The following is a 27,892-nucleotide window of genomic DNA, read 5'->3' as shown; positions in this document are numbered from 1 at the left end:
CCTCCAAAGAGCTTAGCGTTGAAGCAGGAAAACAGATATGTGTACAAATAATCATAATGTGAGAGGGTATGGTAATAATTCAGGGAGCAGGGGCACAAAGCATTGGAACCAGGAGAAAGGCAAGACAGGGAAAGCAAATGGATTCAAGTACACAGTTTTGGGGGAGGAAAAGTTGAGGGATGTGCTTTAGAATAAGAAAAAGATCTTCAGAGCTCAGTAGTGGTGGAAGACAAATCTCTAGTTGTCATGGTTTATGTCTGTGTCCCCCAAGCCTCATAAGTTTAAATTGTGCATTTGTTATTCGTTCATTGTCTAGTGCTTGGATTGATGATGTCAGTGCTCCATTCACAAAGGGGTGGAGCCAGGATGTGATGTAATGGCAGGAAGAAGGTGTGTTTTGCTCTTTTTGCTGGTTCCCCTTTGCTGTTTGCAGCCACCATGAACTTCGGCCCAGCCATGCCCACCTGCCTGGAAGCAAACTGAGTATGGACTGAAACCTCCAAAAACTGTAAGAAATAAACCTTTCCTTTCCCCAGTTTGGGCTTCAGGTATTTTGTCTCAGCAACAAGCATAAAGTAACTAAGACAGAATTTGGTACCTAGGAGTGGGGTCATTTGCTGTGACTATATCTGGCCATGTTTTTCAAGAGGCTTTGGAAATGGCTTGTGGGCAGAGTTTGGAAAGGTTCGGACATGTTGCCTGTATGCATAGAGCTGGAGCACCTTAGGCTGTTCTGTAGAGGAAATTCTGGTCAGAGCTCAGGCGACCAGAAGGCTGATAGAAAGCCGGATGGTAAAGACCAGGCTTGGGAGGTTTCTGCTGGGAAAGACTGCATTGGTCGTTGGACTCCACATGATGTGTGTTATGGCTTGGCAGAAAGTTTGCCTGCATTTTGCTCCTGCCCAGAGACTTTGCCTGAGACTGAGACAAAGGGCAATGGACTGATTAATCTTGAAAAAGAAATTAAAAAGCTATCGAATGTTGAGGCTGTGGCATGGCTATTGTTGGCTTTTAGTGAGCTTTATGTTTCAAATCAAGAGCAAAGAGCCCGGCAGGATAATGTACAATGCTGTGAGTTTGGCCAGAAGGAAAATTCCAAGGAAAGCTGCAAAAAACGAGCAGAGAAGATTTTTTAAAAAAGCTTAGGGAGTTGAAATGGCTGGAAGTGCCCTGGGGGTAGAATCACCCAAGTCTTTTAGAGCTTACAACCAGATTGCTTCAGATGCTGAGCGTGAAACTCTAGGACTTAATGTTTGTCCTGCTGGATGTTGGACTTGCTTTGTTTCCAATGCTTTATATTCCCCCGTTTGTAACTTTTGGAATGGTAATGTTTATCTTGTGCCTTTGTGTTTCAGAAATGTTTAACTTTGTTTCGTTTGTACAGGGACTTACAGTTAAGAATTTACCATAGATCTTGGTGGAGACTTGGGACTTGGACTGTTTAGCAATGCTGAAACTTAGGACTTTGGCAACTCTTGGAGGTGGACTAAATGTCTTTTGTATAAAAGATGTACATGAGTCCTGGGGGCCAGGGGTGGAATGTCATGGTTTATGTCTGTGTCCCCCAAGCCTCATAAGTTTAAATTGTGCATTTGTTATTCATTCATTGTCTAGTGCTTGGATTGATGGTGTCAGTGCTCCATTCACAAAGGGGTGGAGCCAGGATGTGATGTAATGGCAGGAAGAAGGTGTGTTTTGCTCTTTTTGCTGGTTCCTCTTTGCTGTTCGCAGCCACCATGAACTTCGGCCCAGCCATGCCCGCCTGCCTGGGAACAAACTGAGTGTGGACTGAAACCTCCAAAACTGTAAGAAATAAACCTTTCCTTTCCCCAGTTTGGGCTTCAGGTATTTTGTCTCAGTGACGAGCATAAAGTAACTAAGACACTAGTTTATCTTGTCCTGTTGTAATATTATAAGTAGCTGAGTTATTTAGAAACATTATAGGGAATCAGACAAGCCTGGACCCTCGATAGGTCAGTGTGGAAGATGCTGGGTGGAGCTGCATTTGCTGAAGGTCAGACCTCAGGACAAAGAAGAAAGACTGCACCCCCCTACTTCCCCTAGGGATGACCAACAGTGACTGGTATTCTGAATAGCATTAATTACCTTGGGTGGAGGACAAAACCTTCCCTAATCCACCCCTTCCAGGAAAGTCCTTGTCCTTCTACTGTGAGCTTGCTACATGATTTACTTCCCCATTTGCTTCTCACTTAAACATTACCTAAGCAACTATACTCACACTCTTATTGGCTGACCATAGTTTTGCCCCACATTATACTCATCTTGTGACTTCCCATTGGCTCTATACTACCAAAGCAACTATATTTGCAATCTTATTAGTTAACTATAATTTTGTCCCACCTTAAGCCCACCATGCCTCATGGTTTTACTCTACAAATCTCTAGGGGACAAGGTTCTCCAGGGGGCCCCTACCCAGACTCCCTTCTGTTCCTCTTCAATAGACACTTTCTTTTTCTCAGTGACTACTTCTTACTCTTAACTTCCATTGTTCCCATAATTCATTCTTCAGTTTTAAGAAACACAAACATACCATATCAGACATCTAGCAAGTTGGGAGTTAAACTTTACTTAGGCTATTTGGATTATTTGGATCATTCCTGTATTATACATCCTATATCAGTAAGCAGTAGACACTTCACATGAACTAGAAATCACAGGTCAACTTCAAGTAAACTTGACACAGGAGCTAGCATGGATCCCTGGATTTAGTAAACACAAAGCAAAAGTATTGAGGAGTATCTTTGGTGGACTCCACCTACTTTTCTCATATCATTTCCTGCTTCCTGTGCTCTTATTTTCTGAAGCATCAGTGGGACTAAGGTGGGGGGGAGCTCCACCAGTGCTTCCAGACACTAGCCCAGTCCTGCCTTGATGAACTATGTTTAATTTTCAATAATCACATCTCATTCTGTTCATCATGAACTGACAAGTGTAAAGTGTTTCTCTTTTAAAAATCTTGGTGAATTATATCATGATTAGAAACATAAGTCCTAGGGGCTGGGGATTTAGCTCAGCGGCATAAGCACCTACCTTGCGAGCAGGCGGTCGTGAGCGTGATCTCTGGTACTGTTAAAAAGTTAAAAAAAAAAAAAAGAGAAACACAAGTCCTATTTACTTACTTATTGGGTTATACATGTACTCTACCAGTGAGCTGTATCCCCAGTATGCTCGTTTATAAAGATGGTCTGACATAATTGAAATATGAGTGTGGGGTTAAAGATTCCTAGGATGAAATCGCAGCTCTAACAGTGTCTAGTACAGAATCTTAGGCATCACTAAATTTTCCTGATTCTTTGCTACGTGTGGAAAACCTGCACTCTAGACCTCCAAAGACTTCCCAGAATGTCCCTAGGCAGATATGAGCATGTGTGAATTGCATCTGAAGTGCTGTTCAGTGATGCTAACTTTCCTTCCCTGTTCCCGTATCATTTTATTTTATTTATTTTTTTGTCTTTTTCATTTTTACTGGTACCAGGGATCGAACTCACGACTGCCTGCTTACAAGGCAGGTGCTTATGCCACTGAGCTAAATCTCCAGCCCTCCCGTATCATTTTAGCAGCAGCATTAGCTACTAACACAGGTGAAGTGCCTCCTACCAAAATATAATTTTGACAGGGTTTTGTGAAGTAAAATTACTCGAGGAAAAAGAAATGCAATCTTCTCTTCTCTGTAGATTTAATCTGAAACCAAAGACACTCCCACTCAGTTCCCTAAATAAGACTGTTCTTTTGTCTAGTGAAAAGTAAATACACTCTAGCCAGTGGTTTTAAGTAACCTAGACCACTAGCTGGATTTTCTTACTTAATTTCTCAGCAGATAGAGCAGCAGGAGACTGTTGAGAAACCCGAATAGTAATTTGCTTCCAAACCAGAAGGAAATAAAATTCATTCTTCACTAGCATGATCAAGAGTTTTGATGGAAAGTCTGTAATGCAAGGTCTGGAATGTAGGCAAGTGCTTGACTCTAATGAAATCTATTTTTCTCCCCAACTCTTCACTAACTCTAAGCACTCTAGGACACTGAATTATGAGGATGACAAATTTGAAAGCAGCTTGGGTAACTTAGTGACTTCATGAAATCCTGTCTCAAAATTTAAAAAAAAAAACTTTTTTTTTTAAAGATTAGGGGTAGAGGCCGGGGATTTAGCTCAGTGGTTTAAGTAACTGCCTGGTAAGTGTGAGGTCGTGAGTTCAATCTCTCGTACAAAATAAATAAATAAAATTTTTTAAGACTGGGTGTGTGGCTCACAGAACAGACTTTGAATTCAATCCCTAGAATCACCTAAAGGAAAAAAAGAAAGTTTTTCCCAATGGTAATAGACTAAATGGACAAACTCAGCGAAACTTGTCCAGAATCTTCCTGGTCCCTCAGAGGCAGATGTCTTTTTCTTTTTCTCTCATTGCTGAGACAAAATACCCAGCACCAAAAGTGAAGGAAGAAAAGGTTTATTTAGCTCACAGTTTGTGGAGGTTTCAGTCTATAAGAAGCTGGCTCCAAGGCAGAGGGCAACAGTTCACGGCAGTGGAAAACAACACAAGCAACAAGAATGAAAGGGGAGGAGCTTGAGGGAAGACCCTTCCTGTCCCTTATATTGTGTGCAGGCCCATAATCCCAACATTGGACCATGAGTTATTCATGAACTCTAGAAGCCCATCTCTCTGACTACATGTGACTTTGGGGGGACATTCAGAGCAAACCATAACATAGTATTTCTTCTTCCTGGGATTAGGACAGGACTCCTCTGGAATGAGGCTCTTAATATCTACTGCTTGTATGGGAAAAACAAAATGTCTGCTTTTCCTCTCCTCCCACATTTCACATAGAATCGTGTGACTTCAAAAGGTGTAGGTATCTTCCCCTAACAGCAGTGAGTTTCCTCTAATTTAATTCAGTTGTCACATTATTCACCCAGAGACAGTATCAGCTCCCAAAGCTCAAGGGATTGGTCCTCAACTATCCCTCACTTTAAACTCAAGTCCAGGATTCCAAACTTCTGACCAACAGCTGCAAAATGGGGTTCCCACAGCACCCCTCTACAACAGTTGCTAGAATAGTTCACAGACTCCAGGAAACACTGTAGTTTACTGGTTTACCTCAAAGGGTACAGATGAGGAGATGCAGAGTAAGAAGCAGGGCTGGGAAGCTACCATGGCCTCTGTATGAGCCACTTTCCAGGAATTGCCACACGTTCATCTACTCTGCAGCTTCCTGAATCCTGCCTGTATGGGTTTTTCTGGAGACTTCATCATCAAGTAGCTGTGCTTGGAGCATGGACAACCATGTTAAAATGTGACTGGCAAAAAGGGTCTGAACCAGTGGGAACAGATGGTGAGGAAAGCCAACAAGGCTTGTCTGTGTCAGCATCCTGGATGCAACGTTCCTCTATCCATGTGCGAGCAGGATCCCTCTGGAATGTGGAGAGGCCAGAGAACTTCTTGAGTAGCTCGAAGAGGACAGGTGGGGGAAAATCAGAGTTTCTATGAACCACCTAGAGGAAAGCTAGTTTTTATTGCCTGCCTCAGGATATAATTATCAGCCAGAAAGTATGGATGGAAACTGTGTTTGTGCATGGGTCAGAAAATTTGTTTATAACTGTTGTACTCTAAGAAAATATCTTCGTTATATGTGTATTATAGCAAACCTGCAACGTGGCTTACTAAATGTTTTTTTATCCTTTTTCCCTAACTGACATGTTAAGTGACCTAATTGATATGACACATAACCGCCGTTTTCTGTTCTGTATGGCGCCTTATTGCCTCCCTCTTCCCTCACCTATCTATCTAGGCCATAAAGAATTTGGGTTTCTGGTGACCTCTTCCCGACCAGTGATGATCTGTCATAAAATGAGTCTGCCCCAATTTTAAGAACTGTTTAACTTCAAAGAAATTACCGGGAAATACTATGGCCCAAACCCCAATCAGTGCTTTCCTTTTGTTCTGTATGCATCAAATGAGTTAGATATCAGATCTTTGTAAAACTTAAGTTTCAGCTTCTTGTAACTCTTGACCCCTTCACACCCACTAGCGAAAACGAGCTGTCCTGGGATAATTAACTGTCCACTTTCTTCTCCAAATATTGCTGCAGATGTGCCACTCCGAGATAATGTCAGTCTGTAGGATGGGAGTAATTTGAGAAACACCAGGAACTCCCGAGATTGTCAGAGCTAAGTGGACAGCAATACGGTTTCCAGACTCGGGTCAACAAGTTTGATGGCTCTGCAGGTTTCTTTGTTTCTCCCCCACTCCCCTTTTCCTCCAGTCTCTTTTTAAAGTCCTCCCTTCAGTCTCTGGGACACAGTCTCCAAATTGGCTCCCGGAGACTGGTCGCCTGGCCTGGAAATAAAGCCTTTGCCACCTAAATTTTTGGTCTCTTGCCTCCTTGGATTTTATACTGGGGCCCAAGTTATAACAATAACCATCTCTCCCAGACAGAAAGGCAGATGGGGTGAGGTTATTTTAATTCTAGATTTCATGGTTGGCTTTGGAGAAAATGGGTTCTGTGATCTGTCCTGTGACTTGCTTCAGGGAGGAAGGAGAGTTGAGACTCTGGAGGGCAGCAGATTGTGTAGTCACTTCTGAGGCCTGCCAGTGTCCTTAATTTCACCAAGGACAATGCCGCAGGTTATAATGTTCCTCCACTTGAAGCCAGCCAGTCTCCACCCTGAAGGAAGCAGCAGTTGCCTGGACTTTAGACCTGAGGTGGAAACCAGAGCTGTGTGAACAGGGCAGGCAGAAGCTAGAGAACAGAAGGTCAGACAACTGGGTGGCAGCCAATGAAAAGCCAGAGTCTGGGTGTCGGCTGTTGCAGAGTTCTCAAAAGGTTGCATTTGGCCTAAGTTCTAGAGTCCAGATCTCAAGTCAGCAAACTTGTAAAGATGGCTTAAGCAGTATTTCCAGTATTGATACATTCATGCAAAAAGGGACACAGACACAAAGTCAGATAGCTAATCAGGAAGTGACACAGCCAAGGGGTCCCTGACAGGGGTCTTTTCAGTCAGACTTTGTGATACACATTTCTCAGCTGTGAGGGATCTTGAGGGATCACTAGGATTGATGCTACAGGATGTGCCAAGAACAACATCTTGCTTTTGCTTGGCCTGGGACTGGAATTTTTGTTCTCCATGATCCCCTTAGCCAAACTCTGTACAGAGTCCTTTTTTGCTTTTGTAAATTCCTTTGCAGCACAGCTGTATAACATCTAGATGATTTGTCTGTTTTGCAAAAAACAGGACATTGATCTTCATTTACAGGTTTCTTTTTAAAGAGTAGTTTGCCTGTTGAGTCAGTTTCCTTCCCCATGGGTACATTTCTGATGGTCTTAAATAAATGCCTCCTAACATATGCTTTTGAGTATTAAAGGAAACAAAGGATGTGGAAGTCTGTTGTGAGTGGTACATTGCTTCACCAATGTTACTTATCTACCTCTTTCCCATCATGGGGTGGGCATGCCACTCATGCTATGGAAACAGGAACCAATCAAACATTTTCAGGCAAGCATCTGGATTTGATTGCTCAGGAAATTAACCAGGTCATCAACTATGTAATTTATAGGGGCTGGTGTAAAAAGTATTAAGAATTTCTGGATGGCAGCAGCAGCACACAGAGCTAAGCGAGGCATTGCGAGCTGCCCACCTGGTGCACATCGAGCTGCAGCTGTGTCCATATATTTAGAGCAATGAGAGGCTTGTGAGATGTCTTCGGGTGCTGCACTATCTCCTCACTCCCAAACCAGCTAAGAAACACACAGTGGGAGTTTTCAGAAGAGCTCCTTGAGATCTATAAAACACGTGCTTGATTTAGAAAAGCAAGAATTTCTTTTCAAACACAAAAAGCTTAATTAAAAGAAAGCTGATCTCCAAGCCCAAGATATCTTCATTTCTACCTTAGCTCCACGTGACACTGATCCAGTCACTTGAGATAATGCACATGGCTGTTCGGTGTGTTACAAACTTGGAAATGTGCACAGCAATTGAAATGCAAAGCTCAACTCTTGCCATTTTTAAAGGGAGTCTTTTTGAAAGGGATACATGCCCATATTATGACTTTGGATCTCACCTCACAAGTTTCACAATGTGTCTTTCCTCCAAAGTGAAGGCAGCTTTTCATTTCCCAAGTTAACTTTTCTCTATTCTTTTTTTTTTTTTTTTGCCTTTTTGAGACAGGGTCTCACTATGCAGTTCCAGCTAGCCTTGGGCTCACTTTGTAGACCAGGCTGGTCTCAAACTTGCAATGATCCTCCTGCCTCAGCCTCCTGAGTGCTGGGATTACGGGAGTGCACCACCACGCCCAGCTTCTACTCTGGTTTTTACTTCATTTGTACAAGAAACAAGAAACCAGCCAAAATGTCAATTGATTAAATGCACATGGTAATTGGCTGGGAAGTCTTCACCATGTTTGGAAGGGCAGGGAGTAGAGAGGAGGGCTCTCATGCTCACCCAGCTTCTCTCTCTGGACTGTGATATCAGGGCTGTCTTAGTTGTTTTATAGTTACTTTTCTCTCATTGCTGAGACAAAATAGCTGATGCCAAAAATTGGGAATGGAAAGTTTTATTTAGCTCAGTTTGTGGAGGTTTTAGTCCATAATCTGCTGGATCCGAGGCAAGGTGGCACATGGCAAAGGGCAACAGTTCCTGGTGACCGAAAACAGCAAAAGCAACAAGAGCAAAGGAGCTTGCAGAGAAGATTCTTTCAGTCTCTTATATTGTATGTAGTTTGTCCATTCTAGAGTGGGTGTAGCATTCACGCCCATAATCCCAGCACTGGACCATGAGTCCATCACAAACTAGAAGCCTGGCCCTATGACTGCATGAGGCTTTGGGGAACATCTAAACACAAACCATAACTACAGCCCAAAGCCCAAGATGTTGGGGTGGAGCAAGCAGACACATGAATAATTCAGGAGAACACACACACCCTCTGCTCTTTTTATTTTTCTTTAACTTCTTGCTGACTTGACAGCTAGTCTCAGCAGCAAAGAGAGAACAAATCTATAAGGTTCTTTGGTTATTAGAGTCATCTGTCTTTTTTGTCATTCCTTGCTTGGAATCTTTTTTCAATAAACAATATGTAATGAATACAAAGAATGTCTACAAAAACAAACTTAACTTTCTTCAAATATACTTTTGCAAGTTTCTGGCATTTACAAAATTCTTCTATGCTGCTGTTCTTTTCTCCACACCTCGAATGTGGTAGAAAAGATGATGTTCCCTTTATTTACTCTGTCTGGCTAAGATTAAGAGAGTTCATGGTTCCTTTCACAGAAATGCACTCAACACACATTTCCTAGAGGCCTAATATAGGTCTTGCACCACGTGAGTGTGATGAAGGCAAAGTACAGTAGAATTTCTTGGGGAGACTGTACATGTTTCTCAAGCTCAAGGACACTGTCTAATTCCACTTTATAACCTTTGCACATAGCAGAGTCCCATACATAACAGCTGCTCCATAAATATTTGTGGAGTATTTGCTCACAGAAATGATTGTCTTAAGCTAAACAAAACTGATCTCTCTGCAAATAATCTTGGAAGAATTGGCATCATCTCGAAAGTCTCAGGGTTACCGTTGACCGTGGGAAGAAATTATCACCATTATCAAAACAGCAATGAGCATTCGTTGAGTATACACCAGTTTTCAGAAATGAATAGCTACACGTTAACATGGATCAACTCATCTAATCCTTTTAATCACCCTACAATCCTATGAGGCAGGCACCGAGGCCATCCAGCTTTATGAATAAGACACTAAGTCACCTACGAGTGAGAGAACTTGCCCGGATTTGCCTAGAATGGCTCTGGCCCTGGAGCTCTTCTTCTTAATCCCCCACACTGCAGCTGCTTGGCCCTTCCCAGCCAAGCACAGGGAAAACAAATTAAAACAGAGACTTGCAAACTTTTTAACTGTATCCACAATGCAAACAATATTTACAACTGGAAAACACTGAAGCAGCAGTTTCAGGAAACAATATTTATCCATGCTATATTTTTCTATCATATCCTAATTTATTATTTTTTCCTAGGCCAATCATGTACCAATCTGATTCTATAGTGCAGAGTTTGAAAATCCCTGGGTTTGGGAAAGATGCCCAACCTTGCTGACTGACTCTGAGTCTGCTTTAAGCCCTAATAAAAGTGGATCCTCTCTCTGAATTTTCCCTTCTGGGGCAACTGTAGTATACCCAGTACCCTCATTTCCAGTTTCCCTCATACCCAGGCATCTGACAGTCTTTCCTATGCTCCCTTTCTGGGTCCCTTCACCACACTACTCCCCACTATCTTTGGGTGCAGTCTTGTTTAGACCCAGCTCCCACTGTCTCCCATCTGCTCCATGGGAAACACGTGCCTTCACCCACCTCAAGTGCCTGTAGTAAGAATGAAAACACTGCCTTCCCATCTCCTGCTCTGTTGTCTAAGAGTGATCTACAGCCAACTTCATACAAACCCTATGTCCCACCTCCTGGGCAGGCAAAGCTGAACTCCGATACTTGAAGGGGATACAGAACAAACTGCTCCCTCTCTCTGAGGGACTTTTCCCTCTGTCCCTTCTTCATCTCCACTCCTTTCTACGTAGGTGATTGATGGGCAGAAAAGGCTTCACAAGTTACCTCATGACCTCCTACTGTGACCTGGATTTCCTAGGACTTAATATGGGAATATGGGAGAGTTGCATCTGTTATTAAGATTTTATCCTTGGCGGGCTCTTCTGAAGCTATGAAGAAGGTTCCATTTTCCCATCAGTTAAAGTTGGCTGCGTCGTGCACTGGAAGGGACAGGAAGACACTGATGAGAGATGTGAAATGTGGATAAGCAGTCAGAATTTGGAAATCAGTAGGGTGCCTCTGCTTGCTGTGGTGAGTCAATGTATAACTGAACTCTGCAGGGTGCAAAAGGTGGATAGCTAAGTCAGTGGAATACTGACAGGGAGTCCAAGGAGCTCGTAGGGAGCATGGGGACAGGGGGTAAGAGTAGGCACTCTCCCTTGGCATCTGCTGACCATTCTGGTACAGTCTGAGAACTGGAACCTTGGCACCTCCCAGCTCCTCACACTCAGATTTTGTTCCTGATCATGGTGAATCAGCTCAATTAAGGATCATGTGCAGGCTTTCTTTTTTGCAGCATCTGCTAAAAGTTGAGCCTTTGGCTTTAACTTGATCCTAGCACCTGAAACACTCCAGCCAAGACAGCAAGAGCCAAGGAATAAGCTGCCACATTGTGCAAAACTGGTAACTGGCGGCCTTAGACATCATCCTCGCTCACCATCCAAGGACCACTCTCAGGGGCCAGAGTTCAAAGGTCTACAACTATGAGGCTCAGCGACTAATCCTGATTTTGCCAAGATTAGTGGTCACCAGGAAGAGGCTGAAGATGGAGATTCAATGCTCTACTTTGAAATTTACTAACTACACATGGGGCTGAGTTGTTGGGAGTTTACCTTGGACTTTCAGTTTCGTCCTCTGAGGTAAGGTGACACTAACATCTAGCTTGGTGTCTTGGACTGAACAAAGAAGTGATAAATAAAAGCACACTGACCTTCCTGCCACTGCTACTGGTAAAACTTACCACTGGCCGGTGGATGAAACGGAGAAGGTAGTCTCTCAAATCTTCAATCTCAATAGTGAAACACAGGGACCTCTTTTGGTGTTCAGTGTGCATCTATTTATCTGTGCTGCTCTTAAAATGTTAAGGAACATGATAGCCTCAATGCAGTTAAGCTGTTGTAGTAACAAAAATATTACCCAGGCATTTACAAAAATGTGTAAAAAGGAATAAAGAAAATAAACTTTCAAAAGGGGCAGATAATCTAGACTAACATTGCCTTCCATTTTCTAAATGTTTAAACGAAACTCTTCAGCTGTACAGGAAATACTGTAACAAAGAACAGAAGTGATTAACTGATCAGAGGAAGTCTGGTTTTGACATCTACTGGTAATCTCAGAGTATTTTAGGCTTCTGTTGATCTCAGGAGGCAAATCTGAAAACAACCAAACAAACATCCACTTCATTTGCCAGAAATAGGTGGGAAATAAAAGATATTTGTCTTCTGTTTCTCCATTTTTGAGCCTGTTATTTAGTCCAGGCTGGCCTTGAACTCATGAGAATTCTCCTGCCTCAGCTTCCCCAGTGCTGGGATTATAGGCATGTGCCACCTGGCTAAATTTTTCATCATCATAACAAAATACCTGAAATAACTTAAAGAAGTACAGTAATACCTCAATGTGGGGAGCTGTTGAAACTAGAAGTTGAACATACATGCCGGGCTGCAAGATAAGGTCACAGTTAAGGACACCTGGCCTCCAACTCCAATTAACTAAATAAAAACTGTAGCTGCAGGCATTCACTCCTGTAGTGAAATGCAACCTGCAGATCTCCCCCTAAATTAACATAATTTGTTACTTGGAAAGGTCACTGAACCCCTCCCAAAGTCTGTTCAATTTTCTGCATTTTTCACTCTAACCACTTCCTTGTTTGAAAACTAAAATATATACGGGCCACTGAGAAGCATTCCTTGTCTTAGCCACCAGAGCCCCAAACTCTGGAGAGGGTTTTGATCCTCCTGGAGCCCTAAAATCATACCACGTATTTCATTTATGTGAGCCTTTGCCATATACTCATTTGGGACATTGAGTATCTAGGTGAGGTCCCTGATACCTCAGTCCACAAGTATTTCTGTTTGCAAACGATTTGGTTCACAAACAAAAACATCTGGTGAAATTTTATTTCTGTTCATAAATTCTGCACCGGTTGACAAACAGGACTATGGCCATCTTCCCCACACAAACACAAATGCAGCCAAAATCACAAAACAAATTAAATTCATAAACCTAGGCATCACTGTATTTTGATTTTTGGCTATGGGAAAGTGGTTTGCTGTGAGCCTATGGTGAGGTCAAACACCATGAAAGAAGGACACAGTGGACCACAGCTGCTCACATCATGGTGGCCAGAGGAAGATGGGCGAGGGGAGGGAGGTGGCAGCAATGGTGGCTGGGGACAAAATATACCCTTCATTACGGCTTATGTCTAGACGCTCTCCCAAAGCGTCATTGCTCCTAGCAGTGCTTTTTGAGTGGCTAGGGTATGTGACTACAGGTTAAGGGTGTGTGACGACTAAACTAGTTCACTGATTGGTCTGATGTAGCTTGGAGTGCAGACAACGGAAAGGCCTCGGCTCTTGTGCTGCCCATCCTATGGGCTGTAACCTGGACAGAGTTAAAGGTCAGAAAAGGGGTGACTAGGGACATTTGTCACTTGTTGCGGCTGCTGCTTTGCTGTCTTCTGCCTGTTATGAACTGTTTCTCCTGTGATGGCCCATCCCCTACCGCCCTGCTTTGGAGCCAGCCAACTATGAGTTGAAACCTCTACAAACTGAACTGCAAGAAACCTTCCATCCTCTAACTTGTGGATGTTGGCACCCAGCAAGGAGGAATTAAGACACCTGCCCAAGGCAGCCCCACCTCCTAGAGGCCACCATTTCCCAGTAGTGCTGTGAGCTGGAGACCAGGCTCCCAACACATAAGCTTTGGGAAAACATTTAAGATTCAAACTGTAACTTCATCTAGATTCTGGCCCTGGACACAGTGCAAAGTGCATTCAGTCCATCTCCAAGATTCCTCAGTCTAAACAGTTTCAGCTTTTCTCAAAAGTCTAAATCCAAGGTCTCCTCTGAGACTCAAGGTAAACTTTTAGCTGTGAGATTCTAAAAAAATCAACACAAAAGAGTTACACTTTTATATTCTTGATCTTTCCATGGGGTGGGATCTTGCTGAGTCTCAAGATGCCCTTAAGGTAACTCGCTTCTTATCCTGCTGCAAACTATTTGAGTTTTGCTTTTTAAAATAATTTTTATTGGTAATTTTTAGATATACATGATGATCACATTTATCCTAGGGAATTTGTACCTGTACATGGCATATCGTGCTTTTCCTTTTTTTTCTCATCTCCCTCACCTTCCTTCAGGCTCTCTGTCCCTCTTTATTTACAAAAGCATCGTTTCCATTTTTTCCTTCTATTTATTCTCTTGCCCCTTCTCCCCACCACCCTTTGTTCCCCTTCTCTCTAAGCATTTTCTTCCCATTTCCCAGTATTTTGTTTTATTGAGGCACGGTCTCATTTATAATCCAGGATGGCCTCAAATTTCTCATCCCTCTCAGAAATTTTTTTTTTTAAAGTGGTGCTAATTTCTTTAGCAACAACTACCTCTTTGGCCTTAATTTTAAACATACTCTCTTCTGAGTCAAACTGCAAGATTTTCAAATCTTTTCTCCTCAACTTTTGCTGCTTGTTCTTACTATCAATCTAGCTAAAAGCAGCGAGCGATACCCATGCCACTGGGAGAGTACTTGTGCACCTTGAAAAACTGGTTCATCACCTTTAAACTCAGCCTTCCACCAAGTCTTGGCAAGAATAAAATCTAAAGCTCTTTGCTAGAATAAATTGGTCTGTAGTCCAATTTCCGAGTCCTGTTCCCTCGTGAAGCCTCATGAGCCCACCTTTACTGTTTACACTGCTGTCAGCACTCTGATGATTTGAGCTCACATGTTATGGTTTGTGTCTAGGTGGCCTCCCAAGCCTCACTCAACCACGGAGGCGGCTGAATCTAGCATTTGCAATTGGTTAATTGTCTAGCACTGGGATTGGTAGTGTGAGTGTTGCACCCACCTAGGGTGGAGCTGACATACAATATAAGGGAGGGAAGAAAGTATGTGTTTTTTCTTTTGCCCATTTTGCTCTTGCTATGTGCAGTCTCCATGAATGGCTGCTCCTCAGCCACACTATCCTACCTTGGAGCCAACCGAGTATCAACTGAAACCTCTAAAAATCTGTAAACTAAATAAACCTTTCCTTGCTTCACTTTGGGCATCAGGTATTTTGTCTCAGCAATGAGAGAAAAGTAACCAAGACACATGAAACTGTCCATTTAGCTCTACTCACACTGTTCTAAACTTCTCTAACCCACTTCTCCAGACTCCCCACATCTCCAAACTGCTCCAATTTCACCACAGGGTTCTGAACTACCCTATCAGGTATGCCCACAACTCCACTTCTAGGTTTTGGTTGTACTTGGGAGATTGAACCCAGAACCTTTGAACTAAAATACCTCTTCAGGCCTTTGTAAATTTTTATTCTGAGAAAGGGTCTCACTACATCATGAAGTTGCCCGAACTGAGCTCCAATTTCCAATCCCTCTTCCTTAAATCTCTCAGAGGGCTGGGTTAAGAGGCGTGTACCACCATACCTAGATGCAGTATCAAATTTGTTAGTGAGCTTTTTATTGCTGGGAAGATAGCTGATATAAGCAATTTAAAGGAAGAAAGATTTTTATTGGTGCATAGTTTCTGGTTTCAGACCCTGCTCAGCTGTGCCAGGGCAGAAGCATCATGGGAGAATGACTTACACCTCAAAACATCCAGGACACCAGAGGTGCTGAGAAGGGAACCCGGGACAAGACATAGTTGGGAGACAGGTGCAGGTCAATCTCCTAACAGCCACTCAGTTACAAACTCACAGATGGGTTCATCTACTGATAAAGTCAGCACCCTCATCCGGAATGCCCACCTCTGAGCGCTGCTGCACCGGGGACCAAGTGACATTCCAGATCCCAGCTGTTAACATGGAGCCTTTAATAAACTTGAAACACCTTCAAACCCCTAAGTTAACTATGTGCAGCTCTAGAAAACTAAGGCTCCGAGAGGCCTAAAGGTACCTTGAAATGAACTTGAAATTCCCTTGAGTGACTCGGCAAGTATTTGTGTACTAAGCAGAACCCTGATAACCTTTGCATGCCCGGAGGCACTGATGCTCTCAGAATTCCTAACTTCCTGCTTCTCAAAGAGTCTGTCACACCCAGAGCAGGAAACTGGTAACATGAAAACAGAGAAGGAGAACCTTGAGAAAGGAGGAATCAATGGACTAAGTCAAGCAGAAATGATTTATTTCTTAACAACAGAAACATTCTTAACCAATGACATCTCTGGGACAACTTGCAAAACTGAGGCTGCCGAGTCTGGTCTGAGAAGGGGCCAGATTTTCTTGCCTGCCCATCACCCAGGGGACTCCCACCAAGCCCCAGAGCTCTTGGCAGCATTCTGAAGCTCACTGTAACTAGAGTGACTGATAGCAGCTCTGCACTTGCTGCAACCAAGATAAAAACGTAAACTCTGTGGAATATGTATCTTTATATAAGAAAGGCTTTACCAGGATGTTAAGTTACACTTCAAAGTGATCCAATCTATATAGTGATTGCATTTTCAGTTAATATGCCTTAAAGCAATGCCCCCCCCCCTGAGACAAGGTCTCACTGTCTAGTTTAGGCTGGCCTGACCTCATGGCAATCCTCCTGTCTCAGCTTCCTGAATGCTGCGATTACAGGTATGCCCCACTATGTCCAGCTGTCAATCTGAAAAACGTACAATCTACTTACTATATATCCATTTTGAGGCTTTATAGCTCTTATAGCTCTACAGCTGTATTGCCTAACAGTGGACACTGGACACGTGTGGGACCTGAACTACAGCAAACGGTGACAGTAAACAGACATTCTACTGCTGTGTGTGTGCAGACACACTGAGATCAGTAAATTAGAAAGCACTTTACCTGTGAAGTCTAAAATTGAATCAAAACAGCACAAAATCTGCAAATACACTGTGTAAAGACGAGCACTCACCCTGATTGTTAAGACAGTCACTTTGTTCTCATCACAAATGAGTATGAAGTCAGAAGTGTTCAAGGGCTGGCTGTGGAGCTCAGGGACCCCATGCTTGCCTGACATGTTTGAGGCGCGCTGGGTTCAATCCCTGGCACCCCCCCCCCCACAAAAAATTAAACTTATCTACAAATACACACTTATGGATTTGAAATAAAAAGTCCATCCTACATTTCCCAGCTTTTAGAACACCCTCCAAATACACCATTACCTTTTTTAATTTTGAGGGCAGAATTCATGTGCTCCACTACTGAGCTATACCCCCAGCCCTGCTTTTTTTTTTCTTTTCTGATGGAATCTTGCTGGGTTGTTCAGCTTGGTCCTGAACTTCTGGGCTCAAGTGTGTCTTCATTTTAACCCTTCCAAGTGTTGAGACTGCAGTATGATGAACTCTGTACCTGAACTCTGCTCAAGTTTTATGAAATTTTTGCAGTTTTACCATTTAAATATTTTTCTCTGAACGTGAGTCATTTTCTTTTCTGTTTTTTTGTGCCAGGGATTCAACTCACAACCTTGTGCTTGCCAGGCAGGCAGTTAGGGTGCTGAGCCAGATCCCTGGCCCAACACAAGTCATTTTATAACCCTGTATCTAGTACTCTCTGTCTGCACCTTTCTGATTCACACTGTAGCACTTCTTTTGGTTAGGGTATATTCTTTCCCAGGTCAGTCAACTCTGAGATTGAGTCTCCATTTCGTATCTATTTTCCAAGTAAGAAAGGAAGAGGAAAAGGCTAGTAATTTTACCAGGAAAACAAAACTGCTCTAAAAAGAGCCCCAAGAAACTTCTGCTTATATCTCCCTTTCAGAATTGGGGTCCTTAATCACTATAAGCTGTAAGTCTTCTTTCTGAAGATGAGCCTGTCCTAGATGTGGGACCTGGGTGTAGAAATAGACAAAGAAATTCCACATTCCCACATGTGAGCTAACTGCGTAAGCCTGGCAGGTTACAGCAAGCCTTTCCGAACAGGAATCACACACGGGAAAAAACACTGACTCCTACTCCTCTGCTCCTTTAACTCCAAAGTCTAACCTGTGCTGTGAGTGTTCTCCAAACAACCCTCAGGCACTGCTACAGGGATAAAACACCCCAGGAAATCAAAGTCTTGTTTACAGAGCTACTGGCCACTGGGTTCTCTACCACCCTCCACCCCTCCCCACCTCTACCCCCACCCCCCCACTGGCCACCTTTTCCTAGCTCTTCAGGACCTTTAAGACAAGGTAAGGTAAAATCAGCCAACAAATTAGAAGTTTAACAGGTAAAAGATTCAAGCTTATACTAGCAGAGAAAAAAATTACTTAGTCAAGATTTATTTCAAGGCCTAAAAACATTCAGACTAATCACAATGGAACTACTATAACATCTTACAATTCAGAAACACTTAATACACAGCTGTCAAAAAGTGCAGACAACCCCTAGACAACATACTGTGGATTTTTCAAAAGCAATGGCTATTTTGTGAAATGTAAAGTAACAATGACATATGCAAGAACTTTCATATGATGAGGATGTAATCAGCAGCAGGCTACTCAAAATAATACAAATCTGTCTTAACAATTTCCATGTCAGCTTTCAACTTTGTTTTATAAAGCGACTGATAACTGGGTAAATAAGGTTTCTTTCAAGCATGGGATTTCGAACATCAAAAGCTGTATTTTCAGGGTTGGGCTGGGGAGAAGGGTAACTCAGTGGCAGGGTACTTGCTTGGCACGCACAAGCCGGTGCACTGAGTCCTCAGGATCATTAAAAAAACCTTCTAAATGTTTTTATAAAGTAATGAACAAGCCTGCATTGCTCATCATAAGTGCACACAGCATGAAGTAAAATGCAGCTGGGCCTGGTGGCCACACCTGTAATCCCAGCACCGGGCTGCAGTGAGTCCCTGTCTCCAAAATCAGACAGAATGCAATCTAACTAATTCATACATGCAACCCTCTTCTCCCACGTTACATGTGTTTCAACATACTTCAGAAACATTTATTAAACATCAGTAATTAGGGAAAATAAATTATCTATAAAATTACCTACTACATACTTCAACTCTTCCCCTCCCAAACTGCTCTGCCCAAATCGGTTTCCAGAGTGAAGATGATTCACTGTACTCAGGTGACACAAAGCAAACTGTGATCTTCATTCCTAAAGGACCCAGAGAGTTCAACTTTTCATCTTCATAAACAGAAGAATTCAAATGGCCAAAGTCAGGAAAAGGAAATGCAAAATGTGAAGACCATTTAACTAGAGTTTTATCTACACCTTCCTTTCAAGCTACAAGTACTCTTTACATTAGCATGAATTATACTGGGCATAAACAAGTACAATCGTTTAGACTTCCTCTGGAACATGCAATCACATGAAAAATAAATAACATGCTAACCACTTTATAGTTTAACTGGCCCTTAAGTAGTTTCCCAAGAGGGAAAATAAGCACTTCATGTTAAGACACCAGCACACGTGATGAAGGGGCTGGTGTCGAGTCCTGAGGAAGCTTCCTACAGCTGCAGCGCAGGGGCTGGGGTGCAGGTCACGGGATAGCGCTGGCTGTCAGCAACAGTGGTGAATGCACGGTACACTGCTGCACCGGGCTGCCGGCTGTCCCTGAGAGCTCTCAAAGGTTCGCCAGCGCAGGCCTTGTGTGACAGCCTGGGTTTAATCCCAGTGCTGCAAAAAAAAAACCAAGCAACACAGATCCACACTTCATCACTGTTCACGTATGGACGGAATGGAATGAGGGGGACAGTTGCCACCTCTTAGTGCAGAGATGCAGGCGGTTTAAAATGGAAAACGGTTACAGTTGTTGTGAAAGGAAAACAGAACAAACATCAGGAAAAATGTGAAGAACAAAAATATTTACTGTTATATAAGAAAAAATTATCCAACACAAAAATGAGACCTTCAGAATTGAAATATTGCATAGGGGTGTTTTTTTTTTAACTGTCTTATTAAAAAAAATAATCAAACTGATAGAGAGATCCAGGCCACTTAGAACTGAGGGAACTCTATGGAAAACAAAAGGCAACAGCAAAATGAATTGATCTCATAAGGGAAATGAGTTAAACCAAATTTTACAAAATTCTTCATGTCTGTAATAATATATTAATGTAGAAAATATCAAAAATACAGGATGGACTTTTTTTTATCAAGGTTTATAATAAATTATTAAACTTCTATTTACTTTTCTAAGTCTTCTCTGTTCAGCAACATATGCTACACAAGCACATACATGCTGGTGTCTTACCATGAGAATCAGTTTTCAGTTCAAACTACTGACATGCCTTTCTACCCATCCTTATAGGACATTTATTCCATTCTAAAATAATATCCTTCTAGTGGTTCATTTTTATCTGCATATTACATAAAGAACCTTGATTTTAAAAGAAGCTTTTTAATACTAAAGCATGATGGATTTAACAGTGGAAGCATCGTTGGGTAACTCTACACTACTGTACACTTTAATTCACAGCTATAGGAAAATGTTTGAGGTTTAAAGTACAATCAAGATGAGACTGTGTAATTATGAACAGTGAAATACAGAAAACAGCACATGAATAAATACAGTGATTATATTCATCAGTGGCCATTCATAATTTTGCCTTTTGAAACCTGGAAGAAATTGTCATCTTTGAGTTTCAGATGTTCTGGCAAATCTAGTCGTTTGTTAGCTTCTTCAATGTCTCCTTGAATCGCTGAGATAAGGGACTCTGCAGAGAGAACACACCACGTACAGGTACTGAGAGGCTGTGAAGGGACTTTTTGTTATGCTCTTGCTTGGGCTCCCCTAAAAATGGCACAGGCTGACAGAGGAAACCCCCAACAAATGTGCGCTCAGGCCCTCTTTTCAGGCTTAAGAAAAAGGAGTGGTTTTGTTACAAACGCGAGCTCGAGGTAGCGCTTCTCTCTGGCGGTCCTGTTCCTCCTCCCTGGGACACTGTCCCCTACACAGCAGCAAGGTCCCCCCAGACACGGGAGCCCAGCTCTTGGACTATCTGGACATGAGCCCCATGAGCATCTATTCTTCAAATACTCCTCTCGCATTCAGTCGTAGCAACAAAAGCAACTGGAACAGCAACTTTGGGCAAATTACTTAACCTTTAGGTCAATTTTCTCATCTGTGAAATGGGCAGAATAATTCTTCATACAGTTCTTGGGATAAAGCAATCTACTCATGTGAGACACTTAAAACATTCAAATGCTCAAATACTACACATCCTACTATCATTATTACTAGTGACAAGCTGCGGCAGCACAAATACTAAAGATCCAAGTAGAGCTTACCTAAAGAATCGAAGTTCTTTTCTGGTCGGAGGTAGCCAACAATAGCCACGTTGAGGATCTCGCCATAGAAGTCCTCCTTGAAGGTGTGCATGATGTGAGTTTCCTACAACCGAAAATGATGAAGGATGTGAAATCGGAAATCCATCTTCATGTTTATGGTGGGCTAACTTAAATGAGACCATAAATTCTTGTAAAAGTTCTAGAAGTAGCTGGGTGTGGTGGTGCATGCCTGTTATCCTAGCATTTGGGGAGGCTGAGGCAGGAGGATCACTGCAAGTTTGAGACGAACCTGGGCTACAAAGTGAGCTCAAGGCCAGCCTGAACTGCATAGTGAGACCCTGTCTCAAAAAGATTAAAAAAAAAAAAAAAAAAAGTTTCAAAGACTTTCATCACTTCTGTTTCTGTCCCAACCTTACCCATAACACTGATATGTTATACTGGTATGATCTGCTGTTGAAAATGGGTAGAATCTCTCCAGTTTGGATAAATCTTCCAAGTTTTAGTAGATTCCCCTAAAGAACAAATCAGAGACCCAAAGGAAAAAAGACCAAACAGAAATAAGACACCTGAGGCTTAACAGGATGGTAGCACTGGAATTTGGACAGCTCAAGTGTAAACTATTCAGAAACAGCTACGTTAAGGTATGTTTTGAAGCACAATGTGAGACAAGCCCTGAAATGATCCTTAAACCTGATGAATCACCCACCTGTTAAGAATATAGCTTAATCAGTCAGCATAATGAAAGGAATAGATACTAAGAAATATTACAAGTGATCCACTTAAAATATACATGAGATGTGCCTTTCTGAACTTAGTAAGTTAACCTCATACACTTAAATATGATTCAACCCAAATGAGAAGGAAATAATGCATGAGATTTTAGAGTAAATTTTACTCTCTTTCTTAAATAAATAACAGTATAATATTCCATAACATATTAGCTTTCTTGCTTGGGGAGGGTCACAATATTTTGGGGCCATTAATAGTGTTGGTGCAGTACTGCCCATCCAGAAGGAAATCCCTTAAAACACCCTTAAAGATAAGGACAGCAGAAATAAATTTTATGATTCTTTTCCTGTTCCCTATCTTCCATACATGAGAGAGAAAAAAGTGTCAGCTTAAAGATGTGTGCGCCTTCAGGGCAGATGGATCAGAGTGTGCAGTCCTCCCTACCCTGATTTACCGTTCTCCACATGACACTCGGATTCAGTGCCATCTCAATTGAAATACCAAATGTCGGAAGCTGACACACCATTCTAAAACTTGTATAGAAAGGGCAAAATCATCCGAGGAAATCCTGCAAACAGAACTTGTAAACTCATACAAGACAGCAAGACCTTTTATAACCCTATAGAAATTAAGACCCCTACAGTAATGGCTCACGAAAAGCCAAGCGGCTCAAACATGCATAAATATCTTTCTGAACTCTTACACCTATAAAGTCACTTTATTTACAACCAACATGACAATGCAGTACCATCAGGAAAAGCAGGCACTTTTAATACATGATGTAGGCTACCTCCATATCCATTTGAAGGGGAAAAAATACTTTTGACCTTCATTGTATATATACCCCAAAATCAATTTAATAAGTCAAGAAAGCTTTTAAGTTTCTCTCTCTTCCTCCCTTTTTTTTTTTTTTTTTTTTTTGAAGTAACGTCTTGCTCTGAATTTAGATTGGTCTTAAACTTACTATGTAGCCTAGACTAGTCTTGAACTTGGAGCAATCATCCTGCCTCAGCCTCAGTAGAGCTAGGATTTACAAGTGTGCACCACCATGCCCAATTTAAATTTCTTAAATGAATTATTAAAAACACTAACCTACCATAAAAGAAAAACAATGGACTGGACTACATTAAAATTAAGAATTTTTTGGACTGGGATGTAGTTCAGTGGTACGGTGCTTGCCTAGCATGCACACGACCCTGGATTCAATTCCCAGCGCTGCCAAACAACAAAAACAACAAGAAGCACAACGTGAAATTGAAGAAATTCCTAATTTTGTAATATATAGTTTATAGTTCCAACAAGGAAACTGGGCCTAAACTGCACTAAGAACTCCCTTAAGACAATAAGAAAGGTAATACAGTTTCTAAAGTAAGAGCACAAGATTGGAACAGGAAATCTCTCAGATGTCTGTTACTAGCAAAGGGTACTAGAGGGACAGTATCAATAAAAAGCCCTGAAATGTATCAACAGCTTATCAGTGAAAAGGAAGTTTCTCTTAGTCACAGACCCGTAAGACATTCCTCAACTGGCTCAGTGGCTTCATTCCTGCTATCTACTCTGCTCCTAAGAAAAATCAGTCATAAAATAAACTCTCTTGCCTTTTTATTTCTCGTTCTACAGAACAGTACTCAGTATGCTTTTTTATCAATTTGTTTTCTTTATCTCCTCCAATGATTTTCATCCCCTTTAATATTCACAAGTTAACTGAGATACTGAGCAAATGCTATCTGGCATTATGGGTCTTTACTACTGTTTATACCAGCACTCAGCCTTGTGGTTTTTCAACCGTGACATACTTCTCTTACTAACTTTATAAGAAAGTTAATTTAGATCATTGTAAATCCATTTTGTAGTTTATTTTGAAACGGAAAAAACAAAAATGATATGGAATTTGAAAACAACGTAATAGGAGATTAACAATGTTTCTGACATACTTGAAGCTTACAAAGGATTCAGTCAAATCTCACAAAACATTTAAAGTGTAGGGATTTTGTGAAGAAAGCTGAAAGTCAGGAGAAAAGCAGGATGCCCTCTGGGTGAATTTAAAAACCGAGGAGCCACAGGATAGCTGTAGAGACTTGCAGAGGTGGCAGAGCCCTTGCCTGAAACACCCACGCAATCCTCAAGGTCAAGGGTTCGATCTCCAGCAATGCAAAAAACAAAAGCTCAAAAAAGTTACACTACGCCTGTAGTCAATTTGATCTTCACAACACAATCAAGTGAACTTTGAAGTGTATTAAGTATGTAGCAAGCTCTATTTTATGAAACATGCTTTTATTAAATACCTTACTTTCACCCCCAATAAATGAAGATACATGACCAACTAAGACAGCATTACTTGTCTTTTGTTGTGAACCTAAGGCCCACGCTTGCCACACAAGGGCCCTTTTGTTTTTTATCCTGATCCAGGCTCTGGCTAAGTCGCCCAGGCTGGCCTCACACTTGTGAGACCCTCCCTTGGCTTCCTGAGTTGCTGGGTCTACACGTGCGCCCTGCTGCTGCACTCAGCTCCACTCAGTATTTGTTTCCAATTACTACAGTGTTGGTCAGTCATGTCACAATTTATATTCTACCTAAGACTTGAAAAATAAAATTCACAAAAACAATCTGTGTTATTCGGTAAACAGGGTATAAACACGTAATTTGTGGGTTCTGTTATTAAAGTTAAAATGAATAAATTCAAATCAGACTTAAAATTTAAGGCTTTTAAGTATATAATCCCCCTGGTAACTACAATGACATCAGCTACAGAAAATGTGTAAATGAAAATGAGAAAGGAATCAAAATGTGTCACTATTAAAAATTCAAAGGGGAACGACAAGTGGAGTGAGAGGGTACATCCTGGTAACCCCAGCACTGGGAGGCTGAGGGGCTCTGAAACTGGACAGCAGTTCAAGCTTTTTTTGTCAAAAGAGCTGTGGAGGTAGCTCAGAGCAAAGGCCCTGTGATCAATCTTGAGTATCATCAAGACAAAAAGCGCAGCTTGTGTGGTGGTGCACGCCTGTAATCCCAGCATTTGGGAGGATGAGGCGGGATTCACACCAGTTTAAGGCCAACCTGGTCTACTTGGTGAGTTCAGACCTGCCTGAACTGCACAGCTAGACCTTGCCTCATTTAAAAAAAAAAAAGGACAAAAATTACAGAGAACAAGAAGCAAATTGTGAAAATCCCACATCAGCATTACTTTAAATGGAAACGAATTAAAATCTCCAATAAAAACACAGAGAATGGCAGAATGAATTAAAAGTGATCCAGCCAGGTAGATATCCCAAGTTCCAGTCTGGCCTGAGCAACTCAGTGAAACCTTGTCTCGAAACAAAAACAATTTTTAAAAAGGGGGGGCTGGAGATGTAGCTCAGGAATAAAGAATAGATGTACTTGAATTCTGGGTTCTATTCTCAACACTAGGGGAAAATAAAGCAACTATGATCTAACTCTATGCTCTCTAAAAGAAATCCACTTTAGATCGAAAGAGACAGAAAGTGCTATAATAGGAAAATATACTCCATTCGAACACAGTAGTAACTAAATACTTCGTTAAGTGCTTTCAGAGTGCTGCCAACAATTCCACCTTTGAATTATGTCGTGATTACTAATGATGAATTCTATAATACTCCAATCATCAACCTATTTTCTACAGAGCAAAATATGATTCTTACCATAGATTTCTTCAAATTCTTGTAGTACGGGTTCCATCCGATGCTCACCACCATCTTATGAACATCACCGCTTCCAACACTGGCCCAACCATAATAAATGCCAGTAGATATGTCAGCAGGAAGGTTATCTACTACTTGTTCGGGAAAGTTAGCTAAACGACAAAAGGAAATATTCCAAATGTTAGGTTATCCGTAATGGCGAATTAAGCAATCAGGTCTTACTAAAACCAATATAGGCGAGCCAAAAATAGAAAGTGGCACGCATCCAGCTTCCTCTGTTATTCGACTGGATGCTAACTTATCCTAAACCCAGGTTTAAAAGTCGCTTTGACAGACCGGGCGATCCGGCCTACGCCGGATTTCTCAATGGGGCAATCAGCTGTCGGGCTCGGCCAAGTTCATCACGGCTGCATAGGAAGCCTGGGACCGGTCTCGGCTTTCGGTGCTCAGCAAGTGGTACCCGGGGAGCTCGGATCCAGGAGAGGAGAGACGCTCCCTGCAGCCGACCGAAGGTCCTCCGCCCTAAGGCCAGGGAGCGAGGCCAGGCCAGGGGTCACCTCCCCGGCGCCCTCAGACCCCGCCGCGGGACAGGCTCGGGCCGCGCTCACCAGTAGGGATGCCGAGCTGCTTGGAGCCGCGGCCGAAGCCCCGCACCACCTGGCCCCGGCAGAAGTACGGCAGGCTGCGCATGACGCCCTCCTCCAGAGGCGCGGCGGGTGCGTCCGGGGGGGCCGCCGTGGGAGCCGAGCCCCGACCCCGGGCCAGCCGGGGACGCGCGTGAGCTCCGCCGGACAGATGGCCGGCACCACTAGCCGCTGCGAAGGGTCGCGGGAGGCCCCTCGCGCCTCTGACCAACCGACTCCACAGGGTAGTCTCCGCCCGGCAGGTGCTGTACGCACGGGAGCGCGGGACAGAAAGCGCGGCACAGACCGCACGCCCGCCCAGGAAACCTCAGCTAGTCTGCTCGCTGCCCCACACTTCCGCGGCCGCCTATCGCGACTGCTCGGCTTCCGTAGCCCCGCCCCGTCCCGCGGCGCCGCGCCGCGCCACGCCCCACCCTCAAGGACGCCTAGGGGAACTCGGGGCTCTGGGTGCCGAGGGGCGTTGGCGGCGGGGGGCAAGGGGGGGAACCTGGGTTCAGCCTGCGGGCGGCGGAAGCTCTGTTCGCGAACAGTTCCGAGTTTCTTTTCATTCCAACCCTGACGCCAAAGGGAGACATTCTTCAGCTCCTAGGCAACCGCTGGGCGGCCCAGCGGACGCTGGTTGCGCCTGGCGCTCGCGGGCGCCTGGGTCGCTGCTCCCGCGTCTTCCCCTCTGCTGGCGCGGCGATCGCGGCCGGAATCTCCCGAAGGTAGGGGCCTGCCCTGTGCACCCCCATCCACCCCGATCACCGAGCCTCCCCCGGAGGAGGCTGCGCTGCCCCACTGCCCATCTCGGGAAGTCCGCCGGCCCGCCCGGAGGCTTGACTGCTGCCGGGCAGAAAAAGACCGCCTAACCCTTGGAATCATGACTTACCCCGAAGTAGTTTAAGAATCAGACTCACGGAGCTAGGGGTTTAGCTCAGCGGCATAAGCACCTGCCTTGCAAGCAGGCGGTCGTGAGTTCGATCCCTGGTACCGATAAAAGTGAAAAAGACAAAAAAAAGAATCAGACTCACATGATCTAGCCAGAAGCAGCAAGGTTGTAAAAAGGGGCAGCCTCTCGAGGAAAAATAAAAAATCAAATTATCGTCTTCTCTGTACAATTTTATAAAATTGCGTCCAAACCTGGTAGCCATTTTTCTTCTGCTTTACATGTACATGACTGACAATGGTAAATAAGGCTGTGGTCTCTGTATTGGTATGGAGAAAGTTTTGTTGACAGTTGTTTCCCTTACACTAGTATAACACCTCCCTCAGCAAACACTGTACATACTTGTAGAGAAATTTAGAGTCCAAGGTGTGCTCAGCTAGAGGAATGGAAGTGACTTGAGTCCACGTCTGGACGTTCAGAGCCTCAGCTTAGTGGAGAGGACCCCTGAGAAGTCTCTGAGTACAGGGCTAAACTGTAAACAGTAGAAATGAAATCCTTATAAGAGGCTAAAAAGTTTGATCCAGTTTGGAAAAATTAGACACAGTGAGATTCTGTCTCAAAATAAGTAAAAGCAGATCTCAGGATGCAAAGATCTCAGTGTCAAGACTGTGAAGCCAATCCCCACCACCACCACGGAAAACAAAAAGAAACAGGGAGGGAAAGACTTGGGGAATTTCTAAAATGGAACAGCTGGGCTCCCGTTTTCTAAAATTGCTGTTGTGTAATCCCAGCACTCTGGAGGCTGAGGCAGGAGGATCGTTCCAAGTTCAAGACCAGCTTGTGCTACAAACTGAGCTCAAGGCCAGCCTGAACTGCATAGTGAGACCTGACTGAATGAGATAAAATAAATAAATAATGCAGTAAAAATAAAACAGCCATTGACATGTCAGTTCTTATGCAAAATAATGGTGTAATCAGTTATAGGACTTTGGAAAATTCTGAT

At 43.0% G+C, this 27,892-nt stretch overlaps 1 protein-coding gene and 1 long non-coding RNA gene across 3 annotated transcripts; one reads left to right on the top strand and one right to left on the bottom strand.

Annotated features, from left to right (window-relative positions):
- The first annotated feature begins 432 nt into the window (after positions 1-432).
- Positions 433-7,854, top strand: LOC134476217 (uncharacterized). Its single transcript, XR_010047797.1, has 3 exons — positions 433-1,805; positions 5,227-5,479; positions 6,107-7,854. It is a non-coding gene; the product is annotated as an uncharacterized LOC134476217 (long non-coding RNA).
- A 10,157-nt stretch (positions 7,855-18,011) lies between these two features.
- Rfk (riboflavin kinase) lies at positions 18,012-26,969 on the bottom strand. Of its 2 annotated transcripts, none has more exons than XM_063249666.1 (4): positions 26,509-26,969; positions 25,378-25,529; positions 20,990-21,092; positions 18,012-20,415 (listed from the first exon to the last, which is right to left on the bottom strand). In XM_063249666.1, the coding sequence occupies exons 1-4, from the start codon at positions 26,594-26,596 to the stop codon at positions 20,285-20,287; spliced, it is 474 nt and encodes a 157-aa protein (XP_063105736.1). In that variant the 5' UTR covers positions 26,597-26,969; the 3' UTR covers positions 18,012-20,284. The 2 variants fall into 2 exon arrangements, with proteins under 2 accessions (XP_063105736.1, XP_003472271.1); XM_003472223.5 differs by lacking the exon at positions 26,509-26,969 and adding an exon at positions 25,986-26,386.
- Between the last annotated feature and the right edge of the window lie 923 nt (positions 26,970-27,892).

Source organism: Cavia porcellus, unplaced genomic scaffold (genome assembly GCF_034190915.1).
Source record: "Cavia porcellus strain 051 isolate PalLab524CR breed Dunkin Hartley unplaced genomic scaffold, mCavPor4.1 scaffold_1, whole genome shotgun sequence".
NCBI lineage: Eukaryota > Metazoa > Chordata > Mammalia > Rodentia > Caviidae > Cavia > Cavia porcellus.
Note: the sequence above shows the minus strand (reverse complement) of the source record. Positions and strands in the feature narration are given on the sequence as shown.